This window comes from Phaethon lepturus, unplaced genomic scaffold (genome assembly GCF_000687285.1).
Source record: "Phaethon lepturus isolate BGI_N335 unplaced genomic scaffold, ASM68728v1 scaffold17426, whole genome shotgun sequence".
NCBI classification, from domain to species: domain Eukaryota; kingdom Metazoa; phylum Chordata; class Aves; order Phaethontiformes; family Phaethontidae; genus Phaethon; species Phaethon lepturus.
The window spans coordinates 51,141-68,886 of record NW_010549568.1 but is presented as its reverse complement, the minus strand read 5'-3'; the positions used below and the strand labels follow the sequence as shown (position 1 = coordinate 68,886).

General features: G+C 38.1%; 1 protein-coding gene across 1 annotated transcript in view; it reads left to right on the top strand.

Annotated features, from left to right (window-relative positions):
* N4BP1 (NEDD4 binding protein 1) overlaps positions 1–8,602 on the top strand; it is a gene marked incomplete at its 5' end in the record, with an annotated part of 18,546 nt that extends 9,944 nt beyond the window's left edge. The window contains 5 exons of the mRNA XM_010290277.1: positions 1,742–1,872; positions 2,358–2,454; positions 4,184–4,291; positions 5,850–5,957; positions 8,078–8,602. Of these exons, the coding sequence (XP_010288579.1) occupies positions 1,742–1,872; positions 2,358–2,454; positions 4,184–4,291; positions 5,850–5,957; positions 8,078–8,405 (772 nt within the window). The remainder of the gene's footprint in view (positions 1–1,741; positions 1,873–2,357; positions 2,455–4,183; positions 4,292–5,849; positions 5,958–8,077) is intronic.
* Positions 8,603–17,746: the final 9,144 nt, after the last annotated feature.

Below are 17,746 nucleotides of genomic sequence, written 5' to 3'. Positions count from 1 at the left end.
AGCAGGAACAGTGAGACCTCTGCATCTCTTCAAGTCCAATTGATAGCCATTAATACAGTGAAAATATTTAACAGAGTCTTCCAGTTTATTGAACGGGATACCTAACTTGAAGTCAGGAGATGACTGCATTTTAAGTTTATGACCTAGAACATAGAAGAGTTACCCCTCGTAAGTTACAGTTGCATTCCTTTATTTGACTGCTCTTGGCATAAAGAACACTTAATTTTATTAGGGCAAGTATGGCACAGGATTTTTTTTTTCCTCTAGAAACCCTGTTAATAAGTCAGATTTTTTTGCCTTTCATAGTTCACATGTAGCTTACTCATTTTTCTGCCTTCCTACATAAAACATTCCTCTCCAAATTCAGAGAACCTTAATAGATTTGTATTTTGATACATTTATTTTCAAATGAGTTTACAAAATTGGAAAAGGATATTTGAGTGCCACTAAAGACTCAGTTTTTCTGTAAAATATTTCCATGGAGATGTTTTAAAGAACTTTCTGTTCAGAAGATTTTCTGGTAGGTTAAACTAGGGGCTTAAAGATAAGATCCATTCAAAACTAATAAGGCTTACTATTAGGCTTATAATGTCCAATTGCACATTAACTAGGAGACTGGTTTAAAATACCAATACCACTTGGTCACTTAGTATGAGAAGCATTTTGTAGTGACTTAACATCTAATTCAAAACATATTCTGTGTGCTACTTTGTAATAAAATCTTTACCTGTTCATACTGTCAGTTCTGAACTGGTGTGTGTTTTCTAAGTATATCTTTGTTTTTTCTGAATGTAGCCTCTAATGAAAATGTGAGGGGAAAAGTATCTGAATGAAAACTGGGTTTAGCCTTACATAAGGTACTAATAGGTGTTTTGTAGGGATTTATTCTAGAGTTATTTTTGATTCTATCTTCTCCATTTTAAGATTCTTCTACCATTATTCTCATGAAGTTCCGTTCCCAGAATCTGGTTAGACACTTCATTGCTAAAGGAGGACTTCCTCCCGTGTGTTAAATGGGAATATATAGCATCATAGGGATAATTCAGACTGGGATGGACCTCACAAGGTCAACTCCACTCTCTGTATTACTCAGATTAGGCAGTGCTGATTTTTCTGGAAAGTTGCTTAACTGACTTGCAAAAACAGGTAATAAACGTATTATATTTCTAAATGAGGAAAAAAAGAAAATATTGCCACTAAAATACAGTGTTTTGAAAATCTTCAAAGAAATTTCATTATTCTGCTTGAAAATGGTAGCTCAGATTGTTGAAATGAAGGGAGAGGAGGCCCTAATATCTTAGATTATTAGAGAACTCAGATGTAATCCATGGGAACCAGTTGAACCAAAGGTGTTCTGTTTTGTAGTGGGACTGTATTTGGAACTACCACAATATTGGCTCATGATTATTTTAATCTATAATCAGTAGATTTTGGAAACCATCACTATTGGCCTCATTTTAAAGGTAAACCCACTTCTGATTGCTCAAATATCACTGTGCCCACGAAACGGAAAGGAGACTGCTATGAAGTTGCAAAGCGATGTTTCTGTTCTTTTCCTTTGCTGAAGATCTCTTTCCATTTATAAGATTCTTCATCTATAAAATCCATCTACCTTTTATTTTGGTGAGGCTGTGCGTGTAACTTCCAGCTTCACTTTGCAAGGTTTTGTTCCATTTTCTTTGTATTAGTAGTAGTAAAATGGAAGTGAATTTAATTTTTCTTCTCTTTCTTTCACCCCCAGTCATGGTCTAAGGAAATTCTTCTCCTGTCGAGGAATTGCAATAGCTGTTGACTACTTTTGGAAACGTGGCCACAGAAATATTACCGTATTTGTTCCACAGTGGAGAACAAGACGTGATCCTTACATTACAGGTGAGGGAAATAGTTTCCTAATGTTTTCTTTATTAAACTACACTGTAACTGTTTCTTTGCCTACTTCTGTGAAGAGTGACTGGAGAAGGAATACTTCATAAAATGTGAAGCAGGAGCAGTCTGGCTGCTCAGCATGGGTAATTTGGTTTCCGTATACAGCGTGAGACTCTCTGGAATGCTGTTTAGGCTAATGTGCCATAAGTGGAGGCCTTTTTGTTTTGTTTGATTTTTGTTTTCTCTTTAATTTCTGGTTTCCTAGAATTTCTAGTTTCTAGAATTCCTCTTCTAGAGGAAGAGGTTGAACTTCCTCCCCATTTATATAATATTAGCAATCCTTCAGCTATCAATATGTAATTTCTGTAGATTAATAGGTACAAAAATAGCCCGTCCTCTCTGCTAATTATATCTCAGCCTAATTGTCAAATCTATAAATAGCCTAGAAGAAAGCTTTTGTTTTTAAGAACAGTTGTTTCATATTTTAACAGAGCAGGATTTCTTAACACAGCTCCAGGATGTTGGAATATTGTCTTTAACCCCTGCAAGGATGGTTTTAGGAGCAAGGATTGCTGCTCATGATGACAGGTATGGAATATACATAGTTTTAAAGTCTGACTAATAGCTGTAAAAGCTTAATACTTGATCAGCTGTTGTATTAGCTAGTTCTTCAACCTGTCAAGACAGAGCACTATTCATCTAACATAAGACTGAGCTCTACAACTGTTATGTTACTTTACTGTCATAAGAAGCATTTCTGTATGTAATTCTCTAATAGCATTGTACATACTGTTTTCAGAAATTCATGGAAAATGGCAAATTTTAATGCAAATTTTACCCAAAAAAAAGTTAATCCATTTCAAATGTCATAACTTGCATTGAGGAAGAAATTAGTTTTCTAGTAATGTTTTTATGCTTTCCTGATCATCAGTCTATTCTTGAATTGTCTTTTATGTTTGGGGAGCACTAGCATAAATTGGCTACTGATGAGGTACGGTTTTGTTCTGGTTTTTCTCTTGATGCCATTGTGGTATACAGACATAGACATGTATTTGGAGCAGTGTATTTGTAACCACGTGTAGGTTAGTAAATTTGCAAGTTAATTTGAGCACCAAAGTTCGACTTCAAAATGTGGGGATCATCTTTCAGTTAACAAGACAAGAGTAAGCTTTAGGGGTTTTAGTTGGGTGTTTGGGGTAGGGGGTTCCTAGTGCTTACATTGCTATTGCCAAATTTTCCCAGTCTTGACACAGTTAAAAGCGCGTGCTGCATAAGGTGTTTTTTTTCCACAACCAGCTTTTGCAGTTCTGCATAGATGAGCTGTTTGCAGCTTTGAAATTGTGTTTTGCAGCTAGATACAGTTTGTTGGACTGCGGTTTATTCATTCCTACTAATAATCATTCATACTTTATTTTTCTGACTACAAAATTGTCAAGCTTTTGCATCAGGGGCATGCCTGTTTTTATTAGATTTCAGAGTCATGTACCGAATTGCAAAACTTGATATGCAAAAGTTCTATAGAGTGCACTTAATTTATCTTCCGTGTTAAAATATAGCAGCTCTGATCTCTTAAATAATAATGTTGTAGGAAAAAAATGTAGAAGGCATCCAAGTTGGAGTTGTGTACACATTAATGTTGTATATACACCTAGCATTTCGTATAAAATGCTATGTAGGTGCAGTGTTTACAGTTGAGATTACTGTGGAAATGAGTTGTGCTAACATATCTGCACTTTCGTCAGAAGTGTAGTTTCAAATGGCAAAAAGCTTGTTTTCAGAGAGGTAAAAAAACCCCATGGGGTTTTCTTAATAAATCAGTCGTTACCTTCTTTCATAATGTAATTAAGAACAAAATGGTAGCAGTACCCCTTGTTAACAAGTGTTGACAGAGCAGTCAACTCATGCATAACACTATCTTGCAGAACACAGACATCAATGCTAAGTGAAAAAGTATATGGAAATAAGCTTGTGTTGGGGTGTGTAATAAATACTGTACTTTTTTGTAAAGCAAACTATTTACCTCTACAAATATTTAGAATCTGATAATCCCATGGGTTTGGGGGGGGGTTGCTTGCGGGGGGGTGTTAATGGAAAAAAAGCCTCCCTGAAGACTGCTGCACTAAATAAATGCATGCTACCTAAAATGTTGTTTAAAGTCATATGGTGAGTCAAAACAGAGTGATTTCATGGTAACCAAAGTGCTTGTTTTCATGCAAATAGATTACTCTTGGATGGTGAAATGTTTAGTGTTCTAGATCTTTGGACAATTTTTCAGTAAAGCAGACTATCTTAACAATCTTTGAAATGAATTTTACAGGTTTTTATTACACCTTGCTGATAAAACTGGAGGTGTTATTGTGACTAATGATAACTTCAGAGAATTTGTGACAGAATCACTTGCCTGGAGAGAAATTATTCAAAAAAGGTAATTATTCAATTTCTATGAAAGCTTAAAAGGATGTCTGTCCTTACAGTTGTAGGCACTCTACCTTCATGTGAGATTTTTTTATTTTCAATTAATCTGTCATGCAGTTCTGGTAGAGCTGAACAAAGTACTGTGTGTGTTTCACCACTTTGATTCATGGCCTTATACTGTGTGTTGAATAGTCTGATGTCCCTGTTATTCACATATTCTCTAATGTACGTCTCTTAATTGCTCACATAAAGAGGAGCTCGGAATAGCAGCCAAGCTATGTCACTTCTGAAGCTTGGTGTTAGATGTCATTAGAGTATACGCTTTGCTGTCCATTCTCATAAGCTTTCTTGGCTTACATTTCATTTCTTCAAGGAGACATGATAGCTGATGCAGACATACAGTGTCACTTTTAAGGTTTCAGAATCAATCACTCTTTACTATACTACAACAAATCAGCATAGCTAAGCAAAATAATGAACACTTGCGACATATCCCTGTAGCCATTTCCCTGCAATTTTTGAGTGTCCTTTAGGTTTAGATGAGTTCACTTAGCTATCAATTATCCCTGCTTCAGCTGGTGGATTCTCTGTGATTATTAGTTCTTCCTGTACGACTAGTTTCTTTTGTTGTTCATTTGTTGTTTTGGTTTGGTTTTTTTCCCCCCTCTAGTTACTAAATCAGGTCATTTTAAAGTATGATGTTCTGTTGCCCAAATTTCCCACTAATCCCTCAGTCTCCCTGACATCTTCTGAAGGTACATCTACTGTACTGACTGGGGTCTGTATAGGTCTAATGAAATAAATAATTGAAAATTGTCCTGGGTTCTCACAGTATAGGTGGGAGAACATGGGATTGATGTTGATTAATCATGTAGGTATTTATATTATTTCTTGAGTGAATTCTACCCGTCAGGTTCTGTTCTTCTACAGAACTTTAACAAGAATACTTAGCACGTCATTCTGAGTCTGTGGTTTTTTAAGAGCTTGTGTTAACATCTGCTATTAGTTTTACTTCTGGGGAAATTCCACTATACCAAATTCTCTCCTTGCAGACAAATTATAGTTGATCTGTTTTCCTTCAATGTAGATTTCCCCTGTCCCAAAATGATTCCAGAAAAAAAGCTTTTTTGCATCTTAACTGTAAACAGCTAATGCTATGTTTGCTAGTTGTGTGTCTTTCTGATAACATATAGCTATGTGGTTGAAGATCCTTACAAGAAAGGGGAATTTGAACAACCAGAAAATATTCTCTTAAGTACCTAGGAAATTCCTCTCTGGTCTCTTTGCAAAAATTTGCAGTCATCCAACACTTGCTGTCAAAAAAAAAAAAAAAAAAAAGGGCATCTCAGTGTTCTGCAGTGTAATGGGACCAGTTCACATAAGCTCCCAGGAAATTATTGATGGTGAATGCTGGTTGTATCTCAAATGGATTACTAGTTAAGCTTCAGTGACTCCTGATGTGGATTGAACGGTCTACTTAAAGGTAACTTGTCCTGTGCTACAGAGGTGAGGGACAGCGAGGGTATAATACATTGTTAGCAAATAATACTGAAAGAATTCTTTTGCAGGTTACTCCAATACACTTTTGCTGGCGACATATTTATGGTTCCTGATGACCCTTTGGGAAGAAATGGACCTAGATTAGATGACTTTCTTCGAAGTGAAGGCTGTTCTAGGTATAAACACTGTTTTCTCTTTGAGACAGTTATGATTTCACATTTGAAATAAAGCTGTTTTCCCGGTTCACTTGAACACCTCTTTAGATCTATATAGTAAAGGTAAGGAGAAATTAAGCAAGAACACTGTAGGATGTAGTAGTTAACAAAAACATGTTTTTCCTGTTACTTCAGTGTGTTCAGAAACTGCTGGTGACATTTGCATCTAACCAAGATCTCTCTCAGAACTAAGATAAGTAAGACAATAACTTCCTCTGAGATTTGATTGTGGTGGTTTTCATACAAAGGTGGTCTAAACTGTGTTAACATCACACAAAGCTGCTAGTTGTTTGGGTATGTGGTAGCCTGGTACCCTGTTAATTACAGTGATGTTATTTAAAACACCTTGGCTGATCACTTCCTCATTTGTAGTGGGACAATAGGTGCTACAAAAGAAACACTTTACGTTCTTTGTCACTGGAGAGGCATTTCACTTCACACTTGAGGGTACTATACTGTTAATAAAACGAGTTTTTGAGAGGCATTGTTATTATAAATGTGAGCATTTGTATTTGAGCCATAATTTTAAATATTAATATATTGTTCCCTTAAGATCATTGTACGTTTTAAATGTGCATATATTCAAAGTATGAATTTGCTTTACATTAACTGCCAAGACTCGAGAATGGGTTTGCTCTTTTGCAGAAGAAAATAAGTTGCTCTTTGCTTTTCTCTCACTAGCTTAGGAATTATAAATGCTAATGCTAGTGAGGAGTATTGAGAGAGATTTTAGAAACAAGTGAGGTAATTAAAAATAGCAATATAAAAGGCAAGCTATACTTAAGGATTAATACAAAGAATAAGCAGGAATCTCAGCTATTGGAAACAATTGAGGAAAGTAAGACATGTATATACCAGTATGTCGCAAGTTGATTTGAAAATAAGCATGTAATGTTGACATGAAAAAAGAAAGTGCAGTTCTAGAACTCCAACAGGAAACACTAAGAAAGTATTCAAGCTCTAATACAAAACCCTTACAAGATGTCATTTAGAACACTGTGTTAGCTGCCGTGTCCGAGAAAAATAAAGTGAAAACAGAGTGTGTTCTCAGAGGTCACTGTGACTGTAATGGAAGGACTCTTTTGAGAAGACTCTAGAAGAGCTTGATTTCCTATCTGTAAACTTGGAACTGGAACTAGGCTTTGGTTTTTGTGCGTGTATGGTGGGGTTTTTAAGACAGAGAAAAGGTGCCAGTGTAAAGAGTTCGTTTTGTTCCTTCCTTGAGACTTTTCTATTTGAGTTAAATGATGCAGAAACCATAAGTGGCACCGGGAATAAGATCAGAAAGTAGAAGGATCTCAAGCAATTAGAGAGACTTTCCATGCTGAGTAATGGGAGGTGTGGTAACCTAAATGCTTTTAAAATAGAGCTCTGTAATTTAGATAGTGCTTCCCTTGGTGGTAGGAAACTAGACTGTAAACATGAGTTCCAGTTCACATTTCTGTGTTATCTGGTGGCATCTGAAGTAGACATGGCCCTGAATTTTGTAGTGCTAACAGCTTGGAGTAGCAACAACTTTTAAAAGTCTGAAATTAAATCTCAGTAATTAAGGAATAATATTCAGATCCTGAAATTGCTGCAAAACTTCATTGCCCTGTTAAGGATATCACATGAGGGAAACAAGGCCTCGATCTAAATGTGAGCACAGCTCACAGTCATGAGCAAAAGTAGACAAGGAATAGTCTTGTGGAGCATCTGGAAGCCCCTTTGGTCTGTAAGTATTTTCACGTGTTCTTGAGTCAGTGTACATGTGTTCAATGTATCTTTTTATCCATTTAGCTCCATAATACTGATGTTGATACTTCCATAAAATAAACTTTGACTGTTGCTGTATTCTGTCAAGTAATCTGGAACTAGACCTAGATAATGTTAGCATTGTTACTCATGCCAGATTCAAATTGAAAACTATTACACCTACTGTGTTGTTTCACTTCAAAAAAATGCTTATCTTTTGATTCCAATCAGTAACTAGCTGAGCAGCAGTGAAGTATAGGAGTTATGTGCATTTTTCTTTTCTGTGTTTGTACAGAGACAGCTAGCATCTCCTTTGCCTTAATCAAAATTTTTATTTTGTTCCATAGAGATTTTCGGTCAGCACAAAAGGCTTTACAGAGCAGTGGACAATATTCTTCTGAGACACCTTTCTTCATGCCAGTCCCCAAACCAACCAGTAGCAGTCGACAGCCTAAAAACAGAGTACATGGCGATCATTCATCAACATGGCTTCCACTGGAAACAAACATACAAGCAATTCCACCACAGAGATCTGCCTCAGAAACAGTACAGCTAAGAGAAGCCCTGATAAAAATTTTTCCTGATTTTGAGCAAAGACAGAAGATTGATCAAATACTAGCTGATCATCCATTCATGAGAGATCTTAATGCACTGTCTGCCATGGTGCTTGACTGAATATTACACAGGGCTTTTATTATCACAGCTGATCTGACTAACTTTGAATATCAATGTGAAGAAAAATGTTGCTCTGTTATGTTACTTTGTGAATATTCAGAACCTAATTTTATTTGTATAAACAAAGATATTTTTTGTGTATGTTCTGTTGCTAATACATGCCAGTTTTTGGTAAATTAAAAACTGCTGCTACTACAGGTTTGTAGTAATATTTTCTGTGAAAAAAAAAAATCTTGTGCTTCACTTGAATTGCTTATTAAAGCAGTAGCAGTTTTAAAGAACTGTTATCACTTTAAATAATGTGGTAGCACTTTTAAAAAAAACTTTTCTCAAAAGGGAAAAATCATGTTAGAGGGTTAAAAGTAACTTTACAGCTTCCAATATATTTTCCAGATGCATGCGTAACATGCTATAACATAAGCCATGCACCCGTCAGATATAATTGTTGGTGTTTGTATCTAGAGTATAGATATTCTTAGAAAACCTATGCTCTGCTAGTACCTCCTTCACTGACAAACTTCCAAATATTTCTGCATTGAAATTAAACAGACCTTTTTAATATTTTCAGATATGGAGACTTCTACATAGTGTATATGTCAGCCCGCTTTCCTTAAGCGTGCATCGTGGATTTTGGAAATAGGCTGTACTCCTAGGGCGCTGTGGGCAGCAGTTTGAAGATCACTGTATAGGAGCAGTGGATATTTGGTGTATTGCTGAAGTACTGTCACAAGGTGGCATGATGCATCTGTTGGTTTGTAGGGATCGACAGGAAGGCTTCTGATATATTCGGAGGTGCTCATTCTTATATAAGAAATATTAAATGCAAGACAGATAAGAGTAACTGTAAGAGTGTTGTGGATAAAATTGTATATTATATGAATAACTTACGGATACTAAGCAGCCTTCTGATATTACAGGCAGCTAAGAAGCTTTGTATCTATGGGTAAAATCTTAGTGCCCATGGAATGAAAACCAAGAAAATCCATTTGCTGTTCATCCAGGTTGAGAGATATATGCTAGAGTAGTTAAGACAGGGAAGGTTTCAGTTAGAAAATTGGGACTGGTGCTGTTTAACATCTTTGTCGGTGACATGGACAGTGATATTGAGTGCACCTCAGCAAATTTGCTGACAACACCAAGCTGTGTGGTGCGGCCGACACGGTGGAGGGAAGAAATGCTATCCAGAGGGACCTTGACGGGCTTCAGAGGTGGGCCCCTGTGAACCTCAGGAAGTTCAACCAGGCCAAGTGCAAGGTCCTGCATATGGGTTGGGACAATCCCAAGCACAAATACAGGCTGGGCAGAGAATAGATTGTGAGCAGCCCTAATGTGAAGGACTTGGGGATGTTGGTTGATGAGAAGCTCAATGTGACCTGGCAATGTGCGCTTGCAGCCCAGAAAGCCAGCTGTATCCTGCGCCACATCAAAAGCGTGACCAGCAGGTCAAGGGATGTGATTCCCCTTCTCTGCTCTTATGAGAACCCACCTGGAGTATTGCATTCAGCTCTGGGGTCCGCAACATAAGAAGGACATGGAACTGTTAGAGTAAGTCCAGGGGAGGATCACAAAGATGATCAGAGGGATGGAACACCTCTCCTATGAAGACAGGCTGAGAGAGTTGGGGTTTGCTCAGCCTGGAGAAGAGAAGGCGCTGGGGAGACCTTGTAGCAGCCTTCCAGTTCCGGGAGGGGGCCTACAAGAAAGCTGGAGAGGGACATTTTACAAGGGCGTGTAGTCATAGGACAGGGGGTAATGGCTTTCCTATAGTGATAGGAAAGAGAGTAGATTTAGATTAGCTATAAGGAAGAAATTCCTCACTATGGGGGTGGTGAGGTGCTGGAACAAGTTGCCCAGAGAAGTTGTGGATGCCACATCCCTGGAAGTGTTCTAAGGCCAGGTTGGATGGGGCTTTGAGCAACCTGGTCTAGTAGGTGTCCCTGCCCATGGGGGTTGGAACCCTTCCAACCTAAACCATTCTATGGTGATGGTGTAAATTCACAACTCTTTCAATAGAAGATATTTGTAATGCTTTAAAAGATCTGTGATACCAACGTAAGTTGGAAATTATTTTGACCATCAATACTTTTTCAGAATAATTTTAGTATCTTTAACAATCTGTGCTGTTAACTGTTTGTCTTTGCCCTGCCTGTTCTAAATCTGAATGCTGTGATAAGCTATTAACAGAATGTGATGCTGTTTGTATTGAAATGGCATGCTATCTTGTGCACAGCTAATATGCTGCAGGTAACAGTCAGCTCCACCCCTTTATATCTGTTCTGGGATCTATCCCAAAAGTAAGGTGGAAAAAAAGGAACATAATTTATGAAAGCTGACCAATAGGACCACTTTCAAGAGCAGGAACAGAGATTACTGCGTGTCTGTGTCTCTGTACATGCTTAAGTCTGTTTTACCTCCCTTTTAACCAGTTTCTGGTGCTAAGTGTCCACATTAGTAAAAATCGTTGGACTGTAAAGAAAATGTGGGCTACAGAGCCCATGCCAATGTCTGACACACTGAGCCTTACCCTAAAGCAGAAGTATAGTGGCTTTCTGTCCAGTTCCCTGGGTTCTGAAGTCACTCTTTGCTTAAATGCAAAAGAATTGAAATATACTGAGGAAATGAGGGTGTTAAAAGTCTGTCTTCCTGCATGACCTTTTCACATGTATTGTGAAGTCAGAAACCAAAGAAACCTGTTGTGCTTCCCTCAACAGGAGCAAACTGAAAGATGATTGCAGCAAGAGCAAAAGAAAAGTATTAGGAACAGTTATTACAGCATCTCAAAAATACAAGTGAGGATGAAGAAAGGTTTTGAATATGTTTCTACATCCAAATAGGTAAATCTTAATATTTTTTTCGGTATAAATGAGTGGGCAATTCATTAGTCAGGTTGGGCAGTCATTCTGACCAGCATATGTTTGCCAGAAGCAGTGCTTTACCTACTAAGTGCTATGGGATCAGCAAGTTCTGTCCCCATAAAAACTTCGGTAGGTTCCTAAAGCCTGTTGTCACTGACTGGAGTTGGTAGCATTTTAATAAGTAGTAAGGGAATAAATTATGACCAGTGAAGGGCTTTTCCTTAACAGGGATAGGATCCCAAGGAGTACAGTGGTGATGAATTGGATAATTTTGCTTAGTTCTACATCAGAGTGAGGCACAGGAACTTTGGGTCAGCTTCTTCATTCGTAATAAGCTCTTCTGGAGGCAATCAGGAGAATCAGGGAAATGGGCCAAGAGCAATGCAAACTATTCCATGTCTCCTTTGCATATCAGTATACTCAAAACTGAAACCAACTGTGCCGTACAGAAATGCAGATAAAGATACACAATTTTGTTGTAATTTGTCACGAGGAAGGAAGAAGATAAAAATTGGAGTATGACACTGCTGGGGGCTGTAAAAGATAAGTACCATGTTGATTACTACCTAATGTGGCAAGACATGGTGAAGTATATAAACTCTGCACTAGCTAGCGGTGGGTTAGGGAACTATATTCATGCTGGTAAATGCTGATGTGCTGTTCACTTCTGTGCTAAACGTCTGGTTTCAAAGGAATTAAATAGGAATGCAACATCAAGTGTTCAGCAGAGTACTAGCTGATCACTTCTGCATGACACAAGAAGCCTCGCTGGGAATAGGAGCTATCTAAAACCTGTAATCTTGCCACTTTTTCCCAGCGGACAAACGTGACTAACTGATTTTGATGGCAGAAGCTTATTGCTGGATGTTAAAGCAAGCTGTCACAGCTAAAGTTCATGTAAAATGATACCAAGTGAGGCCAAAAGTTCTTTGTTTTCTATTTTTATTTTTTTTTTTAGGTTCTATTGTCCCTTCAGTTTCAGTTTAAAACTCTGAATTTTAAACACTGCATCTCTGTTAATGGGGAAGATGACAAACATAACCAGTATGGTCTGAATTTTCCTTGAGGGAAATGGGTGGAGCTGTTGCAATGCTATGCCATACGGTGGAGGAACACCCAGGGTGGCATCTCAACTGTACTTAGAAAAAAACCATCAGTGTCTTTCAGTTTTGTTCTCACTTATTCTTAGTTAGCCTACTTACTCTAAGTATGGCTATTCATAAAATCCATGAACAGCCTCTTTCAGTGCACAGGAAAAACTAGCACTGCATGAGTGACTAGCACAGCAACCAAGAAAGCTTTCTTGCCCCTAACAGAATGAGGTTTTTGTTTGGATTTTTTTTTAATGGCAAAGAAAATATGCTTTTTTTATGCAAGAAAGTTGGTCTGTGATTCTACTTTATCAACTGTACAAAGTGCTTGGAGTGCAATGAGCAGAGGAAAAGGTCAAGTCTAAGTCTGAAGGTAGCCAGAACATTCCTGATCTCTAGAATAAACTTTTAGAATAAAATTTATGGTATTTCCACTGAAATGGGAAGACAAAGGAATTTTTTTTTTTATCTTGATCAGAACTTCCCTGTTGTCGAGGGTAAGATATTAATAATTCCAGGTAGATACTACTTTTACCTGAACAGAACAGCCTTGAGTTTACCTGTGATAGCACAAAAGTGCCAAGACCCAGCAATAAGCAACAAAAAAACCAAAATCCTGGATATATGTATAGTCTCCTAGCTCCATAATAAAACAATAAAATATTATAATCACCTGAGTGCATTCAAATAATTGTGTGATAACTGATGTGTAACTGCAGTTTAGTTCTGCTGTGGTCCTTGTGTAGCAAGCAGTGCAGCTCAGATACCCAAGGCATTCTGGATTTATTGGTTTGGGACCAGCAGGATCCAGCTCTAAGCAATTATCTTCGAGCTCTCTAGTCTGCTTCCTGAATTGCTCCTGATCCCAGAAAGCTTACACTTCAGATATATTATTGGGTTCTGTGCTGGCAAAAGACTTGTACAGTGAGTGACGTGTCTGCACCGATGGTGAGCCTGAACTTGTCATTTCTGCTGGACCTGAGCTAATGCCATGAAGTGTTTGCATACTAATACCATGTGTTTCCCACTGTGTCCCATAATGTGGTATTTGGACTTTCTTTTCCTACCAGTGTTAATGCCTTCTGTGTTCCAGGCACCTTCCCCATCATCTTGGAAGACAGAGTTGACTGAACCTAAGAGAAAAAGCACATCAGTTTAAAAATATGAAATATACTGTTGTATTTATTACAAAATACTATTTCCTAATGCTAACTCGTATGAAGAGAAAAAAATATGAAAAATTGTCAAAATACTGTGCTATGTGGGAAAGCTGTTCTTCACTGAAAAAAGTTAAGATGACAACCTTAATAGGAGTAGGTAAAAATCTCTAGGAAGAGACTGTTACAGAACTGAACAAGTTTTTTCCACACAGTCACACAGCAGCATTACACAGGTCGACTCACAAGTTTGCTGAGGACAGCAGAGTGCCTACTGGCAGCAGGTAACTCGCTGGGTATACAGAAGTGCCCAGGTATTCTTTTTGCCTATGAAAAAATACTAATTGATTAATGATAAGCTAACAACTTAATTATAAATCGCCTTTTGTTTAACACAGAGAATAAGCATGCAGAGGGTCAATTTGTAGCGTGACTATTACTACATAATTCTTACTCTTTTTATAGACAGGTCTGAGAGAATGCTTGGATTTTAACAGGTGGAACCCATGGGAAAAAGGGGCTTTGACATGAGGAACTACAGAATTGCCAGGGAGCTTATTTGATGAGTATCTTTTTCTTATCAACCAGAATGTTCCACACAGATGGCCAGCATAATCATTCCCATTTTTCAAACAGAGACATTGAGGCACAAGAAGGAACCAGCTTGCCTAACACTGCTCAATATGGCGGATGGAAGCGGTGACCAAGCCTCACCACAGCAACGAGCTCCTTGGTAAATCCCTCTTCATCCAACCATGGTATCTATCCTAACTAGACAGATGTCCAGGGCTGACATGAAGATTTTTCTCAGCTGGCTTCAGCATCATCCATCCCGCAACCAGCACCACACAGCCCTGCTGCTGTGGAAAATGAGGCCTCTGAGGGCGTCCATCTTGTTTCACCTCAGGTGAGTTGTGGGTGGGAGGGTGGCTGGTGGCTGACACAGTGCTTATGGGAAGGCGTTGTGAGCTGGTATGGCAGCCTGGGCAGCAGCTGTGCTCATTTTCTTTGCCTTGGCCCGATTTTGCAGCTGAACCAGGCAGGTTGAGAGTGAATGAGCGTGAGACACTGAGGGGAGAGGGGCTGGCGGGAAAGCAACAGGGGATGAGGGAGCACAAGCCAAACCCCGCTCAGTGGCGGGCCATGTGGTAATAGCAAGGCCTTCAGCTGGGCACGGGGCATGTGTTTTAGGTGAGCTGAAATCTCGCTGCTCTCCCCTCACAGCTAGGCTTGACGAAATACAGTAATGTCCGTATTAAACTGAGATGGCAAATGGCAGGTAGCCCACTGTGCTGAGCAGCCTACATATGAAGTGACGGGTGTCAGCGAGGTCAAGACTGTACTTCTGTTTTTAAATAATTGCTAAAAGATACAATCAAATGTGTTTCCTTTTAGGGCTATGATTTAATGGTGCAAAGGTTGTGTAAACGCTGTAGCTATCTGTAGTAAAGGAGATGGGATTCAGTCTTTTTACCTCAGTATACAGCAAGGCTTCTGTTCATATGAATTGGTTTGTAGAGATTTTTGGGGTTTGTTTTTCTTGTCCTGAATGATTCAGCTATGCCTGAAAAATGTTAAGTATTGCATTCTTATGTCAGACTAAATATTCATGCTTGGACTTAATCAGGAATAGATTAATCAATTCAAAGTCACACAATTACTTAATCAAGTGAAGAGAGAACCCCAGTGTGATTTTGGGGCTTGCTTTGTTCTCAGTTTTAAAGGGAAATGGCCTTTTCTCTTTGCACTCAGTTTGATATTAGCTATAGGCTCCCTTAAACTGCCTGGAGCCTGTGTGCATGTGTGAACATGCTTCTTGAAGAACTTGTCTTCTTTCACTTATGTGCATCCTGGTTGCGTTCATGTTTGTTTTTCACATGCTGGTGTGAGAATATACATACGTTGTAATCCATATTTCTTTCTCTAAAGGCTGTTCCTGAAGTATGCTTCATGCTGTTCAGCCTTTGGTTGCTAAAAAAACACAAATAGAAGCAGTGTTTTGAGTGGAAAATAACAGGGACCATCCCTTTTGAGTGAGCGATGTGGCATTCCCCTCTCCCTCCCTTTAACGTTTTCTAGAATGTCTGTCTCCAAGATGAAGTCCTGAAACTTTGATTCCTGATGTGAGGATGAGTGCAGGATTTTTGTCATAAATTCAACAGTTTACTGTTGAAAGGAGTTTTTTCTGAAGTTTTAAGATAGGCATTATGGAATGTAAATCATTCTATTCCGATTGTAAACAAGCAAAGCTACAAATGAGTCCTAGTATTCAGTGCTAGTGCTGCTGGTTTTTTCTTTCTCTTTCAGTGCCATATTAGGGTAGTTTGTGTTTTGGAAGAGCATTTCTGAACTGCCTTTTGCAACAGCAGAGAGAGTGCCTGAGAAAGTTCCATGAAAAATAGTGAATCATACAGCGTCTTTCTAATACTGACAGTGTTCCCTTCTGTTTTGCAAGCCTGCAGGCTGTGTTTGATATGAATGCCTTTCTTGATGGAATTTTTTGTAGCTGCATCCAATGCTATTTTTAGATCTGGGCCTGATTTATGTTCTGGATGGCTCTTTTATTGGGAAGCTTGTAGCTCTGCTATAATTCATGTATAGGACCCATTATTTTCATAAATACGGTTTAAAACAATGATTACTTGCAGATTCAAAGACTACCTGATCTGCTGTGTGAAGCGACATAAACTATGGTAGGCTATTCTGGTATTTGGAGGAATCTGGTTAAAAAACTAGGTGTCTCTCTGATATGTTGAGTTTCTTTTTTTTATCACAGAATGTAAACCCAAGGGCCCTACAGCAGTGCAACTAACTGTGTTCAAAGTATTTTTAGTGTCCCTGACTGCTACTATGTGTGCTCAATTTTGTACATATATGTTGGTATGTAATTCTATGCATACAGTGCAAATACGACAATGCTCAAGTAAAAGGGATAGGCAGGTGATGAATTTTTAAACACAGATGGATTTTAGATACATACATTTCTCACCTCTGTGTGTCAGCATTTATGTTTAGAATGTGGTTCCATTGTACTGTTGAAACTCTGCAGTTCAAACCAAGTTTTGCCGTCTGCTTTATGGCTAGTTAAACTCCATAAGATTGCATTTTATCATTTTAAATGGCTAATTCAAAGGAAGCATTTTTTAAGAAGAAACTGGTTTTGAATACATTGGTTCCCCTTTTCAGTCTCCACTTGAGTACATTTTTAACTGTTTCAGGAATGATACTTCCAATGTACATAAAAGAACTAAAATATTACATATTTTAATAAAAAAATAGAAACTATGGTCCAAAGACATCAGAGTTCTGCTGAAACATACCAATTCAGTTTTATTTTCTTATCGTTTGTTGCTAAGTATAGGAAACATTGTGATTCAAATGCAAAGTAATGTATAATTTTTCTCCCTGGCTGTTGAATGAGCATACAGCATTCAAAATATTGAGTCTTACTATTATTAATTTTAAGAGAAAACTTTGCTGTGCAAAACATTATTCAGAGACTATTAGTAAAGAATAAATGAAAGGCTGGCTTGCATGTGTTTTGGTATGGAAACACATGCACACACTCTTTTTAAAACAAATGTTAAAGATGAGTTCAAACTGTGGGCGTTTCAGTTCTTTAATTTTGTATAATGATTTTGATGGTCACAAACCAGTTTAAAGCAGTTTCTGGAAAGAAATACCAGTACTGACACTCTTTTAACAGTAGAGGGAGCCACTTGTTAACTCTTCAGTTTAAACCTAAGCGGTGGCATGCTTGGCCTCCAAAGGAAATGTAGAATGTTATGGAATGATGTATGAACATAATACGTATTTGCACAGTTTACCCTGTCTTAGTGCACAAGTTCACTTGTGTGTCTTACTGTGTCGTTTTAGACTTTTATTGGTATTCTTACTGCTGTATGTTAGGTTTCATTTGCTTCTTGATTCAGGGCCTGTACTTTTCTTCTGTTTGCCAAGAGCTTAGGTTTGAGATGCAAATGAAATTGGTAGCAATATATTTACCTTTGATATGAGTTCTTTGAGTTCAAAATTTCAGCCAGAAATCTGCTGCTTGGACAATTCTGATTGCCAGAAGTTAAGATATCAGTGCATGAGGAATTATATTTTTTTAAAAATGAAAAAAGAAAAAAGAAAAGAAATTCAAAGGGATTACATTAAAAATCAGAAAAGATATCACAGAGACTCACATAACAGGACAAGAGCAGAGCTGACTGCCTAGTGTTGCCAAAACCTGG